The sequence below is a fragment of the Artibeus jamaicensis genome, unplaced genomic scaffold (assembly GCF_021234435.1).
Source record: "Artibeus jamaicensis isolate MK-2021 breed Jamaican fruit bat unplaced genomic scaffold, CSHL_Jam_final scaffold_286, whole genome shotgun sequence".
Taxonomy (NCBI): domain Eukaryota; kingdom Metazoa; phylum Chordata; class Mammalia; order Chiroptera; family Phyllostomidae; genus Artibeus; species Artibeus jamaicensis.
The window spans coordinates 243136-263103 of record NW_026522034.1 but is presented as its reverse complement, the minus strand read 5'-3'; the positions used below and the strand labels follow the sequence as shown (position 1 = coordinate 263103).

The following is a 19968-nucleotide window of genomic DNA, read 5'->3' as shown; positions in this document are numbered from 1 at the left end:
TGCTCTTAACTGTTTATTGAGAGGAGGGAAGGGTGCGGGGCCGGGGTTGGTGTGGATGCCGGCCTGAAGGGGGTGGCATCTTGCTCCCAGGCAGGGATACTCAGCCGCTGCTCAGCCCAAGAACGACAGGGCTCCCTGGAAGGAGAAGCCAAGAGTGAGTGCGTCCCCGGAGCAGGGGGGGCCCATGCAGCTGGAGGCTGTGGGGAGAGGCACCACTGATGCCCTGGCCAGGTTTCTGTGCGGGTCACACTGCCTGCTCTGCGGGGATGGACACGGGTGGTTTTTCCTGGATGGGCGCATCCCCGCCTTAACCCCCTTGGGCCCTCTGCCGTGGCACGTTGTTCAGATGTTGGCCCACCCAGCTCCCACCCAAGGCCGCTGAGCTCCCGGGGGTGGGGAAAAGGTGGTCCTGTCCTGGGTCTACAGGAGTGGAGGGCGAGCCTCCGCGGGGAAGGGCGGAGCACACAGCTCGGTGGCAGGTGCCCCCTTTACCAGCAGTGACTGCACGGCCCCCACAGCCTCGGGGCCCAGCTCAGTCACACACTTCCTGGAGCCCTCCACCAGGTGATGCACCGGGATGCCCAGACTGGTCAGCAAGAGCTTCAGAAGCATGAGGGAGCTGAAGCTGTTGAGGGAGGGAACGGGCAGTTCCCCAGCCAGGGCCCCGGCCCCAGCCTCCAGGGTCCCGGCCCCAGTCTTCAGGGCCCCTGTTCCAGCCTCCAGGGCAGGGGTGAGGACGGGCACGGCCGGGACCTCAGGCTTGACCTTCGAGCCTATGAAGAAGGCTGTGGCTGCAAACACAACAGAGAAGAGTCACTCACCTGTGCGTGCCCAGGCCCCCAGGGGAACTGCTGAGGGCCCCTGTCCTCCAGGAGGGGACCGGGGCCTTTGAGACCTTCCAGCACCCCTGGCCACCCACCCCCTCGCTCAGTGACTGCAGAGTGCTGTGGCCCAGCAGGGAGCTGGCTGCACACAGGGTCAGAGGCCCCCTGAGGGGGGTCTGGGCAGGCTTCCTAAGGAGGGGCACCGGGGCTGTGCCTTGCAGGGTAACACAGAGGGCAGGCAATGTTCCCCGCCCAGGCCAGGGCTCACACCAGCCCGAGGCCGGGAGAGCCTGCAGTTGGGGGAGGAAGAGAAACTGGGGCAAGCAGGCCTGAGAGGAGGCCTGAGGGCTCAGGCGGGGGACCCCACAGGACTGGCCTGAGGGGCCTGGTGCCCTCAGTGCAGCAGCAACAGGGTCAGGACTGGCTGGACTGGGGCCTCGGGGCCCGTGGCGAGTGGGGACTGTGGCTGGAGGACACTCACTGCACTGGCTGAGCAGAGCTACGCAGAGCACCAGGAAGGCAGCGGTGAACTTCATGGTGCAGGGGGCTCGGGGGATGCTCCTGGGGGATGCTCCTGGAACCGCAGACGCCTGCCCAGAGCCTGGTGCTGTGGGCTTCATATACCCCACCCTCGCCCCTCCCCAGGGCCGGGCCTCCTCCACCCAGTCCTCCTGAGAAAGGTGTTGTTTGCTCAGCTAATAGGCAAAGCCCTGGCCAATTTCCTGCTCAGGCTGGTGGGCCCTGGGAAGTTCAAGTCCCCCACCTGCGCTGGGTGCAGTACTTCCTCTTGGCCAGGTCCTCTGTGAGGGCCACAGCGAGGCTGGGCTTTGTCTGCACCAGGCCCACCAGGCCTCTGCCCTGCCCATGAGCTTCCTGGCCTGGCCTCCACAGTCTGGGGGTGGGGGGTGGAGGAAGGGGCAGAGCTGTGACCCCAGGCCCTCCCTGTTCCCAGGGCCTGGGAGGATCGTGCCGCTGGGCCTCCTGGCTCCTGCTGGTCCTGGGGAGGCCGTGCAGGTGGGGTGCTTGGGCCTCCTGGTGCCTCCCTGGGGGGGCCGTGGCAGCTATCAGTGCCAAGGGAAAGACCTGGGACATTTTCCATCTTTGAAAGTAGTCTTTTTTTTTTTTTTCTTGATTGATTTTTAAGAGAGAGAGAGAAATGTTGTTGATTTGTTGTTCCACTTACTGATGCACTCATTGGTTGATTTCTGTATGTGCCCTGACTGGGGATCAAACTCACAACCTTGGCCTGTCAGAAAGATGCTGTAAGGAACTGAGCTGCGGCCAGGGCTGAAATCGGTCCTGGCATGAGTTTCACACATCTGTCACCTGCAGAGCAAAATATGCTTAGCCTTAGTCCGTGACGTGGCTCACCAGGGGTCACGCCTTTTCAGGGAGAGTCCCAGGACACCCCCAACCCAGGTCACCAGGGGTCTCCAGCAGCCCCGCCCCGCCTGGAGCCCCTGGGGCTGCTCTCCGCAGGGCTCCGGGCTCCCAGCTTTTTTGCCTGCAGGGGGCAGCCTCACGCGACTGCCTCCCCGCCCCCCGCCCCCCCCCCCCCCGGGGCAGGGGTCCTGGAGCCTGGGGAAGGCCAAGGCGATTCGTGGTCAAGCCCTGCCGTGGCCGCAGGGCTCCAGAGGCTGGAGGCTGGTTTGGGGGCGACAAGAAATCGGCACAGGGGGGATGAGGACGGCGTGGATGTGGCCGAGCAGCTCATCCCAACGAGAACCCAGGCGACCGTGTCCGTCCCCTGCCCCTTCCTTTGGCAACAGGAGTCTCCGAGCATCACCTGGCCACACACAGGGCTACTGCGGCCCGCACCGCCATCCCTTCCGGAGCGTCCCCCGCCCGCCGCAGCTTGGTGGGGACACCTGCTCTCAGGAGAAGCTGCTGGGGCCATGGAGAATTGTCTGTAAGTTTTTTAAGTGTGTGTGTGCAGGTGGGGAGGGTGCTGGAATGTTCTTCGTTGTGCTCTTGTCCCTTTGAAATTTGGGAACAGGGGTCTTGGCAAGGGGCGTGGCCCCTGCCAGTGTGAGGTTGGGGGGTGGTATGGGCAGTTCCCAGGGATGCAGCTGAGGGACCTCAGAACCCTGGGGTCTCCTTTTGTTGTGGGGACCAGAGTCAGACATTCTTCAGGAACCAAGAATGGTGTGGGGGTGCTGGGTGGGGCTGCTCCCCTCCAGATGAAGCCCTGCCTGGGAGTGAGCCCCTGCACACCGGGCCTGAGCCATCAGCACAGGGGGCGGCACTGGGAGCCGACCTGGGGCTCCTGCCACTGAGCAGGCAGGACCGACCAGGATGGAGCCAGAGGCCGGGAGGAGGGGGAGGCCACCAGCTGTGTGTTCCCAGCAGCGCTGGCTTTCCAAGGGGTCCCCCGCAGTGTCCTCTTCCTGGGCCTCTTTATCCCTAAAACAACCCCCATCCCCACCATGGTCGGGCTTCCCATGAACCTGCGCAGTGAGGTAGGCCTCCTCGTATGCACCCCAAATTTCTGATTCCACAAGCATTAGTGGTGGAGGCCGGGACTCGGTCCGGGCCGGCCCAGCCCCTCGCCCCACACGGGGCCTCTGTGCCGCCCCTTCTGAGCCGCCCACAGCAGGGTCAGGGGCAGCTGGGGGGCAGGCCGAGCCTGGCGGCCAGCCTCTGCATTTGTGTCCTGAGGCAGCTAACGACTGACCACACGCTCGGGGGCTGAACACCTCCAGTGCTGGAACCACAGGCCAGTGTCGCCGGGCGGGGACCGAGGGTCTGTTGGGCTCCGGCCTCTGGGCTCCTGGAGGCCCCGCTCTGCTTGGCGGTGGCCGAGTCACTGCAGTCTCTCCCTGTGTGGTCCCAGGGCGCTCCTCCCACACCGCTCCCTCTCTGAACTCTCTCTCTCGGCCTCTCTATGATCACATGCAATTGTATTCAGGGCGCACCGAATAATCGAGGCTATAACCTCATCTCCAGATAATTACAGCGTCGCCTCTGCCAAGACTTTGTCTGTTACTGGTGGCCCAGGTTCAAGAGTTCGGTCCTGAGTAGCTGCGGGGTGCTCCTCAGCCCACCCTGCCCCAAGCTGGCCTTCCTCCCGTTCCAGGCCGGCGGGTGGGTGTCCCCACCCGTCTATGCTGGGAGCGGGTGCAGGGGGGCCCCGGGCCCTTTTGCTCACTTCCCTCCACTGGGCAGAGGCTGGGCTGACCTCGCGGTGCCCCTCTGCAGACTCGAAGCCAGCCTGTCCTGGGCAGTGTTTGCAGGGTCTCCTTGGTGCCAAGGCAAACACGGGCCCCTGGCTTGTTTCTCCGGGAAGGAGGCGCTCGGGGTAGATGGGAATGTAGGTGGCCCCGGGGCATGAGCCCGACAGCACACGGAACTGTGAAAGGGCCACGGGCTCAAGGGCCCTGAGAGCCGTGCTCGGGCGGGTGCGGCTGAGGCCAGTGCCGGCAGCTGGAGCCTGGGCCTCCCGTGTGGCTGACGTCAGCAAGCACCTTCAGAGGGTGTGTGGCAGTTGTCCCCGCTCCGTGACACAGGCAGCAAGGCCAGGAAACCCTTTGTGTCTGGCTGGGTCCACCAGGCACCCCCCCCCCCCAGGTCCTGGGAACTCCTTGGCCTCTTGTCTCTCTCCCTGCCAGACCCGCATCCCTGCTTCTGAGTCCGCTCGGTGGCCGAGAACCCCAGTCTCCCTCTTCGTGAGGATGTGGCTGCTCTGGGCCACACCTGTGGGCCCCGGTCCCGGCGATCAGCTTGGCTGCTGAGTGTCATTGGAGTTCTCCTGGCGCCCTGGAAGCCCCCGATGCCCACTCTGTGACCCATCATGGTGTGTCCCCTTGCAGCCCCTGGAGCTGGGGCTGGTGTGGCCGGCCCTGCGCAGCGCTACGGCCTGGGGTTCGGCACATGCCTGCAGTGTCACTCGAGCATTACCTGCTCCTGTTTAAGTCCACGTGGCCAGGGCCCACACAGGCCTGGGAACAGCGCCCTCCAGCTACGGGCGGTGGGCACGGGGGATGGGGGCAGCCTGCAGGGAGCCCCCCAGCAGCTTGTCTGGGGAGGCCCAGCCACTAGCCACCCTCCCAGGGAAGTCCTTCCGGGCCAGCAGCACAGCAGCCAGGAGGAGACCTGCCCTCCAGCCTCGAGTCATCACCCTGAGGACAGGCGGGCCGTGGGCATGTGCGGGGCTCTCTGTGGAGCCTGGACGTGGCCCTGAGAGGAGCAGGTCGGGGTCAGGGCTGGAGTGCGAGGGTGGCCGGGCTCACCTGCCAGGTGTGGAGCTGGTGCCCTGCCCAGGGGTCACACCATGACTTTGCCAGCACCCACCTCAGTTCCTTCCTCTTCCTCATAGCTCGGTCATCTGGGCCCTGGGGCTCTGGGCAGTGTCACCAGCGTGTCCTCTTCCTGCCTCTGTGGGCACCTTCACTTGGGTCAATATTGATCCGGCTGTGGGAGCACTTCCTTCTGCCCCTTCCCTGACCAGGGCCCTGCCTTGGGGGGTGGGGGCGGGGTCCGCTGCTGTGCACACGGTGTTTGCTGTGGGGGCCCCAGGCGAACGTGATTGGAAAGCACAACTGAACGGCAGGGCAGACCGAAAGCCCGTGTCTCCAGAGAGCTGCCTTCCTCGGGGTTACAAGCAGGGCAGGTGCAGGCTCAGGGTGACAGGCTGCTGTCTCCTGGGGCCTCCCTTGAGGTTACACGGCATCCCCTACTCTGAGTGGCTGTGCTGGCGGAGCCGTGTCCTGCACAGTTCGGTCCAGTTTACATGTGTGTGTCTGCCTGGGTTTGGGTGGGACCCCACCCCCATGGACTGAGGTGCGGCTGGTGCTGGTTCCCTGACTGTGGTGGGGTTGGCGGTGTGGGTCGTGTCACCCTCCCAAGGAAGAAACGTCGCTCAGAGCACCGGTGACCTTCACAAGGTCCCCTGGGTCTCTTCCCAGGCCTGGTGGGCTCAGGACCGGAAGACACCTGGGCTGGGAGGAGCCGCCTGCCAGGTGAGGGGTGTGGTCCCAGCCCAGACTCCAGACCACGGCCCCGCCCGCATAGCCATGTACTCATGGCCACCCCAAAGTGGGACCTGTTCGAAGCTGATCCCACACACTAAACCCCAGGGCGTAGCAGCAGTCTGCCCTGTCACTTCCATCCCTGAGAGGCCGCAGAAGGAGCCGTGGTACTTGGCTGTGCCCGGGGGCGGGGGGGGGCGGCTTGGGCTCCTCTGTTCTTGGGAAGAAGAGCAGACCTTTCCGAGGGGACCACGCTCGGTGGCCCAGCTGCACAGCAGCAGCTCTGACAGACTCAGGAGGGGCCCCAGGGCCCGGGAGCAGGGCTGACACGGCCCTGGGAGCCTTGCCCACCTTCGCGGAGGCTGCCCCGTCGCCTCCCAAATCCCCGGAGTCTCTCTCTCCTGGGGCTCCCTTGAGTTCCTCCCTCGGCCCCTGCAGTAGCCCCTTCGGACGCCCCACACCCACACGCTCTGAGGCACACTGTGCCACCTCCGCTCCAGCTGGAGAGCAGAGGGGGCTCTCTCCCTCCAAACGCAGACTCTGAAGGACAGTGGCACGTGCCAGCCACTGAGGTCCGGGACGGCGACACGCCGGGCCCTGCCGGCCGCAGTCAGCAGCTCCCACATCTGTGAGGAGCACAGGGGTGTTCACTGGCTTCCAGAACTCCCGGGCGGGTCTCATAGGAGGAGCGCGTTTTCTATACCGACACCACTTCAACACGGATCCTTCCAGAAGCAGGCTTCCCACCCTGGCTGGTGTGGTTCAGTGGGCTGGGTGTGGTCCGCAGACCAAAAGGTCGTGGGTTCGAGTCGCCGTCAGGGCGCACACCTGGGTTGAGGGCTCAATCCCCAATTTTGGCGTGTGCAAGAGGCAACCACACATCGATGTTTCTCTACCTCTTTCTCCCTCCCTTCCCCTGTATTTGCAATCAATTAAATAAAAAGAAACAGAAAAAGAAACAAGCTTCTCACCTCCCCTACCTGTTGTCGTCACCGAAGACCCTGCATTAGCGAACGCCTCTTCCCTCGTCGTCAATGGCTGCTGCCCCAAAGCGTCTCTGTGGTCACCGACAGGGCGCTTGTGGGGGTGGGTGTCTGTGAGTGGGGGGGCGGGCAGCTGGGTGAGTCAGTGGGTGGAGTGATGGGTGGGTGGGTGGATGGATGGGTGGATGGGTGGGTGGAGCAATGGGTGCATGTAGGGATGGGTGGATGAGGAGAAGGCGTCCAAGGGAGGAGTGGGTGGCTGAGTCGCGTTCCCGCTGGCCTTCAAGTAAAAATCCAGCTCCCAGTCGGGGCTTCCAGGCCCTGCGGGAGGGCCCCTGCCAACCTCTCCTCTGCCCCCTCCCTTCTCGCTGTCCTGGCTCCTCCTGCCCCCTGAGCGGGCCTTGAGCTCCCAGGGGACAGTGACTCTGTCAGGGCCCAGGACACTATGTGTGGCTCAGAGCAGGGCCCAGGGTCCCTGCCTGATGCCTAGGGCAGTTCTCGTTCCCACCGGAGTCCCAGTGGGGAGTGAGAGCGAGGGGTGGCTGAGACTCGCGTGCAGCGTGAGCAGCCAGCCCACGTGGGACCCAGGGAGCCCCGAGGTGTGAGCGCAGCCCGGCTGAAGCAGGCACGTGGGCGCGGGTCCACGGCATGAGTGTGATTGGGCTGCTGTGCCGCTGCCCACGCCAGGGCCGAGGCGCTGCGGCGAAGGCGGCAAAGATCAGCCCATATCCTTGCAGAGTTCCCTTGTCTGAACCCATCGGGAGGGTGGTCTTTTCCTATTCACATTTACATTTATTGTAGAAGTAAAAACAACAAACCCACCAGCTCCTCCCACTAGAGTAGAAAACGAGGCTTGAACCGTGGATGTCACACCAGGAGTCGGTAGGTAGGGTGCGGGGCAGGCACCTAGCAGGCCCTAGGCCCCAGAGGAGTGGGGGAGGCTGGGGTGGGGCAGGCACAGGGCCTGGCCCACTGGGTGGCCTCTGGCTCTTGACCTTGGCTGGGCTTCTGTTGCCTGTGGGACTGTGCTGACAGCCCCTGCCCGTGCCCCATGCGCCTGGCTGGCCGGGGCCCCGTCCAGGGGTCATTGCTGGCTTTCCCTCTTGAGCCCCTGGGACTGCTGCTGGGTCAGCCCTTCCCAGGAAGCATTCAAAGGCCACATGCAGATGGCCAGTGTCAAGCCCTGTCTGCAGCCACTGCTGTGCCAGCTCTTGCCTGTGAGGAGAGGGGGCACAGACCTGACAGCCCCACCACACTCTGCTGCCTGGGGCTCGGCTCCCTGGGTGGGGATGGAGACCGGGGTCCAGCTCAGCCCTGGCCTCGGGGTCTGGGGAGGTGACCCTGGGCTTGCACAGTCCCCCTCTGGGCACCCTGAGTGATCACAGGCACCTGCTTCGCGTGGGGAGATGTGGGGAGCTGGTCGCAGTGACCCCACCTGGGCTGTGCTCCCAGACCCATTGCCTGCAAAGTGCCACGTCCCTTTAGATGTAAAGTAGATAGGGGAGAACCCTTGTAGCATTTCAAACGCAGGACGAGCGCTCCCGGGTGTCCTGGCGCCCTCTGCTGGTGGCTTTGGGGAGAGGGGCGTCCTGGCTCTGCTGCTTCTGCTGCCCTTTCCTTTGGTGGCCTGTCCAGTAGTGTCGTGGGGCTGACACAGATCAAGGGGAGGGATGCTGAAATCAAAGCTGCGAAGAGAGCCGGGACTTCACTGAGAACCCATTCAGTGTAACTCAAAGACTGGCATCAAATTTATTATTATCTTTTGTTAAATATTTCAGAGCTCTTTGGAGCACGTGGCGCACTGGGGCGTGGAAGGTTTTCTTCCCGGTGCACGTCTGTGCGTGCGGCAGCCCAGGGTGGGACTTGGCAGGCCACGCCCTGCGCCTGCGTCCCTTGCGTGGCTCTTCCACCTGAGACCCAAGTCTCGCAGTCAGGTGACATCAAGGAGCAGGCCCAGTGGGGAAGTGAAGGTCAGTCACACCTGCGGGGCGCTGTGCGTATCCTAGGAAACGATACACAATGGGGGGGTCTGTGGGCGGGCCCTCGCTGCTGCACGGAGCCTGTCCTGCAAGCCATTCGTGCGCTGGGGTCCCTGTCAGCCTCTGAGGAGCTAACTGGGAGGGCAGTCTTTCTCCTCCTGGGGGCAGGGGCTGGGCAGTGTGAGCTGGGCTGGGGGCGTTGAACAGAATGGCTCCAGCCTCCAGAGGATCCTGGCTGCTCCTTCATGACAACAGAGGCTTGACTGGCGGGGCACCAATGTCAGGCAGACACCGGGGGCAGAAGACAGGGTCCCCTGGAGGCCACACGAACACCGCTGATTGCCTGGTGGCATGGAGCAGCACCGGGGCCTCTGGGCCAGCCTGGAAGCCTCCTCGGTGGTCACCTCTCAGAAGGACCTTCACAACTTGGGAGGCAGGCCCAGGACCCGGAGGGAAGAACCAAGCCGTTTTTGGGACGGGGCTGCTCTAGCCCATCTGTCTGCTTGTGCTTCTGGTCCTGGGCCAGGTGGGCAGGCAGGGCCGGACCCTTCTCCGGAGGCCCCTGGGCTGCGTCTGCTGTGTGGGCACCAACTGGGGATCAGGGGTGAGAATCATCCGGATTCAGAGCAAACTTCCCTGGGTTCCTTTCAGATGGAAGTTCTGAAAAGTGGATTCTTCACAGCAGCTGTTTCTCAAGTTCTAATGAAAATAATCTGCAGAATTGTCCTCACCCGCAGGGAGGGTGCGTTGTGACTGAGCTGCTTGCTGGCGCAGGGGAGGACCCCCCAACACACACACAATTCCTCCCTGGTGCTTTGAGAGGGGACCTGGCATCCTGGCTTCAGCCCTGCAGGGGCAAGTGAAGGAGGGCCTCCCGGGGTCAGAAGGGTTGTTCGAAGACCGGCCCTTGGGGAGGGCCTGGGAGGCCGCAGCTTGGGACCAGCTTTGCACTCATTGTCTGGGACTGTCAGATCCTCCAGTTCCTCATCAGAAGTGGGGATCAAGCCACCACCCCCCAGTGAGGGCGAGGCGATCAAAGGGACACTCCTGGGCGTGCCTGGCCCAGGGCTGGGCCCAGTGGACGTGGAGCTAAAGGGAGTCTGATAGGAAGGGGAGAAGGGTCTGTGGGGGTCCATGCGGAAGTCCTGGGCAGGTGTGGCAGTGGGGTTCTGGGAGCCCTGGAGCCTGGGTTTTTCTCTGCATAGCTAGGAAAGGGTAGACAGGGAGGTGGAGACACCTCCCAGCAAAACCAAAGGAGAAGCGTGCTCAGCCCCAGCCTCCAGCCCTGATGCCCCGCTGGGCCTGCACTCTGCGGACCTGGGGCCCCTGGGGCCTTGCCTGCCAGAGCCTGCTCAGTAGCTGCCGTCTGCAGAGAAGGGCTCGTGGGCCAGCAGGATACAGTCGCCCTCCCGGGGCGGCCCCGCCAGCTCCCCGTACTCGCTGTTACGGAACACCTGGCCTCCCTGCGCCCCCTGGTGGGGCCGCCGCCGCCGCCCCTGGGGGTCAGGGTGTGCCCTGGTCACGTCCACATTCCAGCCGGCTCCTTTACAGCTGCCGAGACAGGGAAGATGGTGTCAGCAGGGAATTGGGGGGACTAGGGACTGAACCTGGGCGGGTCTGATCGGAATCACCAGACACACCTGAGTTTTAGTCCATGCAAAGCCTACGGTAATACACGCAGGTGGCACTTACAGAGCCCACCAGACTGGAGTGACTGTTGGTGGAGCTTCTCCCTCCTGGGCTAGGGGGCGGGACAGCGGAAAAGGCCCAGGCTCAGCCCCCCAAACCTGCTTCTCACCAACTCCGTGAAGGGCACCAGTGCTGGCTCCATGGCTCAGGCACCCGGGCGTCTTGCTTCCTCCCTCCCCCACCGCCCCCACTGGAGCCACGCAGCAGCCCTGCCCGCTCTGAACTCAAAGTGCATCCCCGCCCCTCTCTCCAGGTCTGGCCCGTCGCTGCGCAGTGTGTGCCAGCCCCCAGCCCACCCTCCCCTCTCACTCGTCCTGGCCTCTAGTCCAGGCCTCAGAGACCCTTGCCTCTGGAAGACGTCCTTCTCCTCCCAGCAGGCCCTGTGAGAGCTTCCCGTCACTGGCAGAATGAAACAGAAGCTTCCCACGCTGGCCTGGGGGCCGCACTGTGCGGCCTCTCCGATGCCCTATGACCCTCCCTCCGTGGCTCTGCTTTCTTTGACTTCTTGGGAAATGCTGCTTTTGGTTTGGTTTCGCTTTGCATGGTAACTACTGGGAGACTTGATGCCACCTGGCTCCTCTTCTCCATGGGTCAGTCTTTTTGCCCGAATTTCCAGATCGTTTGCAGTCCAGTAGTTCAGCGAGGATATGCCCCAGAGTTTACTGGCTGGGCTGGCTTTCCAGATGCAGACCCAGGCCTTCTTTCATTTAGAAAACGTACTTTGAATTACAAGTTTAAAATATTTCACTCTATTCTACTATTCACATTTTCTCCTTTGGAGACTCCAATTGTGTACATACTGGATCATTTTCTACTGGACTTTGAGATCACTTTCTTTTTTATTCTTTTTGCCTCTTTATTAAACATTTGCATTTTATTTTCTTGACTCTTTTCACAGCCATTTCTGTGTCCTCCACGGGCGGTCTGCCCCCATCCGCTGTGCCCTGGCCGCCCTGGTCGCCACGCGGCAGCCCCTCCGCTGCGTTGTCTCCCCACTGTGCGCGCCTGCACTTCCGATTCCTGGCGCAGCTGCGTGTCTGTCTGCAAGTTTGAGTCCTGTTGGAGCCTTTGTCACTGTTTTTGTTCTCTGCTTCGTGCTTTTGAGTGTTTACATCTACTGAAAAGTTTGTATTCCGTTTTTCTTTTTAGTGCTCAAGCTACCTCTGTGTGGGCGACGCTTATTCCTCCCTGCCTGGACTGTGCGCTCTGGGGCTCCTGTGCCAGGCGGCGCGCGGCCCGTGGAGAACACTGGGTGTGGGGGCGGTTTCCTCTGCGTGTTCGCTCAGGAGTGCCGCATCAGCCCCGCATCTTTGGTGTCACCGTGAATTCCTTCATCTGTGTCCTTCTTTCCAAAGGCTCTACCCGCATCCTGTCATATTGCCGCCAGGGACTAGCTAGCAGGCCGCTTCGCTGGGAGTGCCGTCCCCTCCTGGCCGCGGCCGTGCTGACCGAACCCAAGCCCAGGGTTTCTGGCCCTTCCTGTGCCCCACAGACTCGGATGCTGGGCCCCACTGTGGGCACGGGAGCCGGCACCCTGAGTGGCCAGAGGAAGCTGGGAACGAGGATGAGTTACCTCCCCGGGGGGTGCGTGCTGACCAGTGGTGGACAGAAAACAGGAAGGGACTGGGCGATGGACGCCCTGCTCCCCCCACCCCCAGGCCCTCGGAGGCTCATGCTCCGAGGGCCCATCTGCACCCTCCACGGGCGGAGTGTGTGCCCCTGGTGTGGCCCCTCTCTGTGGCTCCTCCTGTCATTGCCAAAGGGCACCAGCAGGCAGCGTGTCCTTGCAACTAGGAAAGGGAGCTTCTGCAACAAATGGCTCCCTCGGGTGTGTGTCTGTCTTCTGGATCTTCCATATGATTTTGCTTCCACAGGACTCTCATCACTGGTGATTTGCTTCTTCCTTTAGTACCAAGCACGGGAGGCTCACTGTCCTTCAGAAGCAGCGCCTGCCCTCAAAAGCTGTGCTTCCTGCTTGGACGCAGCCCCTGCTGACCTCCCTGTCCCGGGGCCCCCGCCCGGGGCTCTCTCTCCTTCGCAGTGGCCCAGCGGGGCAATGCTGGCTCTGACCAGGGTCTCTCTCCTTGCTTTGGCCACAGGCTCTGAGGCCTTATTCCATGTGTGAGCACTTGAATTTAAGTAGCTACCATCCCCTTACCATCTCACTGAATTACTCTTTTTGAGAGAGAAAATACTGTTTGGTAAAGAAGCATTAGGTAAAACTATTCCTGTCCATGCACTTGGCAATAATTTCCCCCAAACGATAGGGGTCACTAACGGGGGCCACTCAATAGAATCAGTAAAGCAAAAACAGAGGCCAACGCGCCCCATTCAGTTGCATTATTCCCAGGTGTTTGACCCCACAAAGGCCAGTGTCCACAGCCCCACAAACTCTGCCTTTATAGGCTGCCTGGGGAAAATAACCAACAGGGGTGAGGACCCCCAGAACGAACACCCCTGTCGAGAAGGGCTCCTGGTGGCTCACTGGGCTGAGTCACAGGCAGAGCCTGGCAGCTGCTGCTGCTCAGGGGCCTCGCACGCACACGGCACCCCAGGGAGAAGCCGGCACTGGAGGGCCCACCTGCGCTGGGCCCCCGCCTCTGAGCTGGTCCTCCCAGGGGTTCCGGGGAGCGTTTCAACCTGCAGGGCCGAGGCTTCTCTCAGAGCTGCGTAGCCGCACCCCCATCATCTCCCTCGGGAGGACCCCTGAGAGGCTCCGCCCAACCAAACAGGACTGTGTTTTTTGGGCCAATTAAACTCTGAGGACTTAAAAAAATCCTCATTTGCATGAGAGTGAACCAATCACGGACTGGGGCGGGGACTTCTCCCTAGGTAAGTCTGCTCCCCTCTAGTTCACAGAGCACTTCGCCTTTCCCCCGGAGGCTGCAGACGGCCGCTTCCCCTGCTGGAGCCGAAACAATGAGGCCAGCTCCCGGGGCTGGAGCCCCGTGCCGCGCAGAGCGGGACAGAGCAGGACAGAGCGGAGCTGTCTGGCCCGAAACGGGCCTCGTGCCCCGGGGCCTCCTCACAGCCCTGCCGCTCCACGCGGGATGGGCTGCTGCAGAACTGAGCCCTCTCACAGCCGTGCTGTTTCCTCATTGAGCTGTTCGCACGGAACAGAGTGTTCTCATTCACTGTACCCCAAGTTGGGGTTCCTGTGGACAATGAGTGGGTACCAACGACCATGGGTAGGCCTTGGTCAGGTTGTAGAGGTCATAAATCACCGACCGGAAAGGGAGGAAAGGACATCAACTCTGCTGATAGCACAGATAAATATGTGTGGCGACAACATATAAATTGATGCAGGAACAGCATAGGCGGAAGGTGAGGTGGCTTTGGGCAGCTGGTCCAGAGGGGCCCAGAGCAGTGTGGGCCTAGCGGGAGAGAGCCCAGTTCTGAGCAGCGTCCCAGACAGCACCGGCGACACAGCCGCGGGCGTGCACACCGATGAAGTGAACCAGGAGACACCGAACTATTTTATCTGCAGCATCACAAGTTTAAATATTCAGTATTGGGGGGTATCTTGTTGGGCAAGCGGTGGTCACCTTCTAAGCAGGGCACCTGGGTACAGGATTTCTCTGTCACCGTATTCTTATCAAAACAGAACGCCAGCCGTGTCCAGGTCACATGATCTGCCAGGCTCCAGAGGCCACTGGGCGATGTTCCGGGGGGACCCCGGGGTGGCGGGGGCCTACCCTGGCTGGGGAGGGCTGTGCACACACACTGGGCATGGAGGGTCACACTTGGTTTTACAAAGAGGTGGTGTCCGAGCACCTGCCAAACGGAAGAGAGGTGTGGGACCAGGCCTGGGTGTGCTGGGTCTGGACGGGGGCGCAGGAAGCCCTACCTGAGCCCGGCTGCTTCTGTGTGCCTGCTCTCCAGCTGCTCAAGCTCCTCAGAAGCCAACACCATGCCGCTGTCCGTCTGGTTGTCCTACGTGGAGAGAACAAGCCAAGGTTCTGGGCCCCACCTAGGCCTGGCTGCAGGCGCCCACCCTGGGCGGGATGGGGCCGCAGGCTCCGCGCCACTGCCAACCTCACACCTCTTGTGAGCAGGGAACAGGCATCCGTTCCCTCCTCGGAGCACACGAGGGAGGGTCATCACCCCTCCACACAGAGAGAAACTGAGGCCTGGGAGCTACGCCTGCCGGTGCTCCAGAGGCAGCAAAAGCTAGACCGCCCCATGTGGGGGACCTACAAGACAGCCATGCATGTATCAGGGTGTTAGGACAGGGGCCTCAACGTCTGAACAGCCCTTACTAAATGCTGCTCTTGCTAAATGTTACAGTGTAGCACAGTATTTTTGCAGAAGTGGGGAAATAGGGTGAGCTTGAGAGGAACTCAAACCAGGTAAATGTAGACAACTGCAAAGAAATCACGGTGCAATTGACCAAATAGTGTACAAATGCAGGGGCTCAGCCTCCCTTCAGAGAGGATTTGGATTTGCCAACCATCTCCTTTACTTGTTGCCAAGTAGACTACCTGCGACTACCACGTGTAGTTTCTTGAACAGAGCACCCCAAGCAGCAAACTGGTGAGTTTGGGAGCAAATCTGGTGACTTAGATGGAGCCCTCCTGAAAGGACACCCTCTCAGCCTGGGGGGGGGCGGGCAGTGAGCACGAGCGGCAGCTGGCTGGGGTCCACCCGCCTGCATCTCCACGGGACAAGGACCTGCTCTGGGGGGGACCCCTGCTCAGGTCTGACCACTAGGACATCCTGGGGGGCCGTCTCCACTCCTGCAGGTGCCTGTCCTGCGGGAGCTGGGTTGTGTTCTCGGAGCCTTGTCTGGCCTTCACGTCCCAGGCCACTGGCTGTGGGAGACTCAAACCCAATCTCTGAGTGTGGCCCCTGGGTGTGTTCATTCTTCAGAATTGGGCTGAAAGAGCTCTGTTAATTGGACTTAAGGAAATTAAGCACTTACATAAATTGAGAAATGTAACTAACGGGTCAGTGGCAGGGAACTGCTCCGTGCTGGGAGGCTGCTGTGCGTTTGGGAGGCGTGCTTTCTAGGTGCAGCTTCTGGGCTTCCTCGGTCTCAGCCTTTATGGCTCACAGGCGAGCTCCTCCCCGGCACCCCCTCCCTGGCCTGCTTCCACCCAGGTAGGGCACTGTCCAGAGCCGCCACGCGGGGGCGGAACTCGCGATGGGACATGGGAACGGCACCCCCGCAGTTCCTGAACGCAGCGAGGCCCCGCTGGACGGGCTGCACCACCAGCATGGAGGAGCCTCATGGTTTCCAGGAGAGGTGACTTGGGACGGGCAGGTCGGAGGGAGGGGCAAGGGCTTGGCTGTGGGATGCGGGGGCCAGTCTCTGGCTAATGGTGTAAAGCTATGTGCTCGGGTTCTATGGGAAGAACTGCTGGTTTATCTATGAATTGTCCACACGAGACGCCCATTGCTTCTCTTCCTCCGAAGGCTGAGGAAGAAAATGGCCCGCCTGCCGCATCTCTTTGGAGAGTCTTGTTGGCGTAAGGAGGTGTCCTGTTAGCAGGTGTGGCTCCAGCAATTTTACCCAAGGTGTGGTGAGAGGCCAAACCTCCCAGGCGTAGGGAAGACGAAATGAAACTATGATGACCTGATTGGATTGGTGCCGGAAAAAGAGAGAAACTCTGCAGCGGTTTAAACACGCAGTTCGAGTCGGCTTTACTGGGCTTGCAAAGTGAATCGGGCAGAACCAGCCACGTCTGTGCTCCGAGTACTGGGGCACAAGGGCTTCCCAGCCACACGGTGTGGGAGGAAGATGGAAAAATACAGGAAACTGAGTTGCTTCAGGTAAGATTTTCAAGTGGTCTGACCAAGCGATTTAGAGGGTCCCTGTCCCTGCACCTGCAGCATGGTTTTGAGGCCACTGACTCAGGGCAGGTGCACAGCCACGCACTCCCTGGTGCCAGAGTCCCCTCGGGCCCAGAAGACCCCTCAGACCCCAGCTTCTGCTCTGAGCAGCCACCCATTAGCGCCTCCTCCTGGCTCCGGAGCGGTGAGGCGGGTGCGGGCGGGCGAGGGGAGATGAAAGAGGCAGGACCTGGTGCTTCTAAGCTGTGTCCCCCCTTGGGGAGTGGCTCCCATTCAGCCTGGGCACAGGCCCCTGGGGCTGTGGGAGTCTGCTGACTGGCAGAGGGACGGGCTGCCCGGGCACCAGCCGCGCCGGGAAGCACAGGGGCAGCTCCCTGCTTTGTCCCCGCAGGAGCGGCCAGGGAGGTTTAGGGACAGAACACCAAGCTGCCGCGTGTGGGCGGGGCCGGAGAGGCGGAGGGGCGGCCGGGCCTCCCAGAGCCTGCCTCTGCGCAGACTGCGCCAGGAGGTCCAGGCTGCCCGGGCCTGCCCTCTGCCTCCCACAGCCCCACACGTCCGGGACGTGCGTGGGGAGGCCATCTCAGCCCGTGGTCTCTCTGAGCCCCGAAGCCAAGGCTGAGAGGCGCTGGCACCTGCCACTCTGGCAGAGAGGGCGGGGCTGTGCGAGGGGAGCGGGCGTGGGGGAGAGCCGCTGGGGGCCCAGGGCCGGCCCTGCAGGAACACCCAGGCCCCAGGCGTCCCTGCCGGCTGCCTCCCTGAGCTGGGACACACACCCCCTGCATTTACCGCGGAGGCCTTGTAGGTCGTTGGGGTCATGGGAAACTCTTCAAACGCCTTCATCCTGGAGGCGCCCTGGGTCTGCGCCCCTCTGGCCAGGCTCCCGGGAAAAGCCACACAGTTGTAGTATCTGTGGGGAGCAAACAGTGCTGAAGGGATGCACCCCAGCGCCCTCTGGGGGCTTGGGCCACCTCTCCTGCTCCGTCTGTTGCTGGGCAGTACCCAGGTCTGGGGCTGCAGTGCTGCCCTGGCTCCTACCCGGCACCCTCCCGCTTCTCTGCAGAGGATGGGACCAGAGGCCACTGTGGGGCGGCTCCAGAGGGGAGCCGAGCCGCCAGCTGGCTGAGGTGAGAGCCGGGGAGACGCCCCCCCAGGACTACTGCCCTGTGACAGCAGCAGGCTGTCCCAGGGCTGCAAGCCCCCACCTGGTCAGCACATGCACACACACACATGTGTGTGCATGTGCGTGTGTACATCTGTGTGTGTGCCAAGCCGTTGATGGAAGGAGCCTGGTGAGAACCAGAGGGCCTTTCCTGTTCCCAGGCCTGGCCCTGTTCCTCACGGGGGCCGATGGGCAGGGTCTCAGGGCCCTCGGCAAGGCCAGTGGGAGCGTGGAGTACAAACGGCCACCATGAGGGACCTCTGGGACCCCAGACTACGTCTCAGTCCCGGGCTCTGGTTAGTGGGGGCCCGCCCTGCTCCCAGGGTCTCTGTCAGTGGCCCTGGGGACTCATTGCCCCTCCCTTTTCTCCTCGGGCGAAGTGGGGCTGGCCTGGCCCCCCCCCCCCCCCCCCAACCCCCGTGCCCCAGAAGGGCTCCCTCTGAGCTGGAGAGTGGGGGCAGAGGCTGGGAGTACAGGGAAGACAGAGGGCGGAGAGAAGAATACTGTGGGGGCAGAGGCTGAGGGGCAAAGTGGAGGCCGCAGGCCTGCAGGGCCCCGAGGCTGACTGGGGAGGGGGGGTTCTGCTGTCAGAATCACTCTGCGGTTGAACATGGCAGAGAGCGGCCTTTCGTGTCCTTGTGGTTGGCTTTTCCCTGATGACTAATGAGGATAAGAGACACCATGTCCACACTGTCCTCTTCCTACCGGGGGAGCCCCTGGACCTGGGGAGGGCGGCTGACCTGGCGGCCATGCTGTGCCGGAGCGGGCCTGGCCAGCCGCCCTCCTCGGTGGCCTCAGCCTTCGCAGAGTGCAGGGCGGTGGTGGACGTCTGCCAGAAGCTGCCTTCCTCTAAGCTCAAGCCACAGGGTGCCCCGTGGTCCTCCTCTTCCTCCTCCTGGGAGTAGGAACAGGAGAGGTGGCAGGGTCAGGGCCACCATGGCCCCCAGCCACCTGGGCCCTGGGGACCACGGCACCCTGAGCCTAGAAGGGCTGTGCTCTGAGGCCCTGCAGGGGGCTCGGCTGGAGCACCTTCCCCAGGAAGCCCGGCTTTGCCCCCCAGGGACAAACACCAGCACCTCCCGCCCTGTTCTTGAGGCACGACTGGGCACCAAGTGCCCAGGGGCAGGAGTTCTCCCTGCCCTGCCCCAGGTCCCAGAGCACCCCAGGGGCAGGACACGTGAGGCAAGGGCAGGGTGCAAAGGAACAGGAGGTGGGGCTGTTGGGGGCGGAGGGGGAGGAATCTGTCACTTCTGCTCCGAGCAAGGAACTCCTTGATGGCCCAGAGGGGCTCACCTGTGGGCCCCCGCCCAGAAGCAGGTTCCCCAGCATTTCCACCAGCTCCGAGAACGCAGGCCGCTCTCTGGGGTCTCCAGACCAGCAGCTCAGCATGATGCGGCGTCTGCGGGAAAGTGCGGCTGGACTGGGTATGAGGGACTGCACCCAGCACCGGAGGACCCAGCCCCCTCCCCCGCCTGCCAGCTTCCATTCCTATGCCCGCCTGCACCAACCCCCTGCTCCTGCCCCCTGCCTACACGCCCCCTTCCACCCCACCTCTCCTGCCTCCCGAAGCCTGCTTGGCCAGCAGAGACTCACATGGCAGGAGAGGCCAGTTCTGGGGCCTTCATCCGGGTGCCCTCTTTCAGCTGCTGGCAAAACTCCTCGTTGATCTGCACCCCAGGGTATGGGGAGGCTCCTGGAAGCAGGAGTGGGGGGTGGGTGGGTGAGAAGCAGGTAGCCGCTGCTCTGCCCAGTTTCCCAAATTGCTCTGCTCTGGCTGCCACCGTGGATGCTCATCCTGCAGCTCTGGGCGGGGCCTGGGCAAGGCGCTCCCCTCCCCCAGGGCCAGTTCTTAATTTGGTTCCAGCAGAAACCTGGCACTGTCCTGCCCTCGAGGCCTGTAGTAGGCATTGGTGCTTTCCAGCCAAATCAGCAACAATAGGGCTCCTGGATCACCAGGGGCCTTGGGGCCTCCCTCTGTCTGCCTGCAGCAGGCCACGCAGCAGTTCAAGGCGGGCTGCTCCCCGCCTTGTGTGAAGCCCCACACGGCTCCCCTTAGACCGAAACTCCAGGTCCTCACTCAACCCCAAATGACCCGAAGGAGCTGCCAGGGCCACCTCTGCTCCCTCACTTCATCTGTTGACCCTGGCCCTGCCCACCTCCTGCACCCAGGGACCATGGCCCTGGCCTCTGTCCTCCTGGGCCCACCTGCCTCGCCGCATCCCTTCACCAGCCCAGCCTCCCAGGCCCCTGGCTCACAGCATGTGTCCTCCCTGGGTGCTCTGTGCTCTCCCTTCAGTAACAGCACTCAGCCTGCTGGTTCACTGCCTGCTCCCCTCCCTTCAGTATAGGGGCTTCTTCATCCTGGTCCCAGCGGGGCCCAGGCTCCCACATGGGGCTTGCGTCAGCAGGGGAGTCCCCTGGAGTGAGCCCCAGACACCTGAAGTCCCTTCCTGGCCCTGGAAGCAGCAGCCGCATCCCCACAGCAGGTGAGAAAGGGCTCTGCAGCGGAGGGGGACTGTGGAGGACCTGCTGGGGCTCGCCCGGCACCCTCCTGAGGTACTGGAGTGGCCCACG

General features: G+C 62.7%; 2 protein-coding genes across 6 annotated transcripts in view; both read right to left on the bottom strand.

The window, feature by feature from the left end:
* SCGB3A1 (secretoglobin family 3A member 1) lies at positions 1-1402 on the bottom strand. The gene is made up of 3 exons (XM_037136396.2): positions 1306-1402; positions 493-791; positions 1-135 (listed from the first exon to the last, which is right to left on the bottom strand). Exons 1-3 carry the CDS (start codon positions 1358-1360, stop codon positions 112-114), a joined length of 378 nt encoding a protein of 125 aa, XP_036992291.2. The 5' UTR covers positions 1361-1402; the 3' UTR covers positions 1-111.
* Positions 1403-8500: 7098 nt separating this feature from the next.
* Positions 8501-19968, bottom strand: part of FLT4 (fms related receptor tyrosine kinase 4) — a 38215-nt gene continuing 26747 nt past the window's right edge. For 2 of the 5 annotated variants that reach the window (XM_053656847.1, XM_053656848.1), the window contains exons 25-30: positions 18988-19087; positions 18688-18793; positions 18135-18289; positions 17022-17142; positions 14291-14375; positions 8501-10308 (exon numbers count right to left, since the gene is read on the bottom strand). In XM_053656847.1, the coding sequence (XP_053512822.1) occupies positions 10106-10308; positions 14291-14375; positions 17022-17142; positions 18135-18289; positions 18688-18793; positions 18988-19087 (770 nt within the window). In that variant the 3' untranslated portion in view covers positions 8501-10105. Of the gene's footprint in view, positions 10309-13418; positions 14217-14289; positions 14376-17021; positions 17143-18134; positions 18290-18687; positions 18810-18987; positions 19088-19968 lie in introns of those variants that run through there. The other 3 variants (XM_037136383.2, XM_053656849.1, XR_008390014.1) reach the window with 3 other exon arrangements.

What these genes read in the sequence shown, in the direction of transcription:
- SCGB3A1 (XM_037136396.2), bottom strand. Translation starts at nt 1,360, where the DNA reads ATGAAGTTCACCGCTGCCTTCCTGGTGCTCTGCGTAGCTCTGCTCAGC. An exon ending in AGCTCTGCTCAGCCAGTGCA is followed by an intron (nt 792 to 1,305) that starts GTGAGTGTCCTC and finishes TTGTGTTTGCAG; the next exon opens with CCACAGCCTTCTTCATAGGC. An exon ending in GGGCCGTGCAGTCACTGCTG is followed by an intron (nt 136 to 492) that starts GTAAAGGGGGCA and finishes TTCTCCTTCCAG; the next exon opens with GGAGCCCTGTCGTTCTTGGG.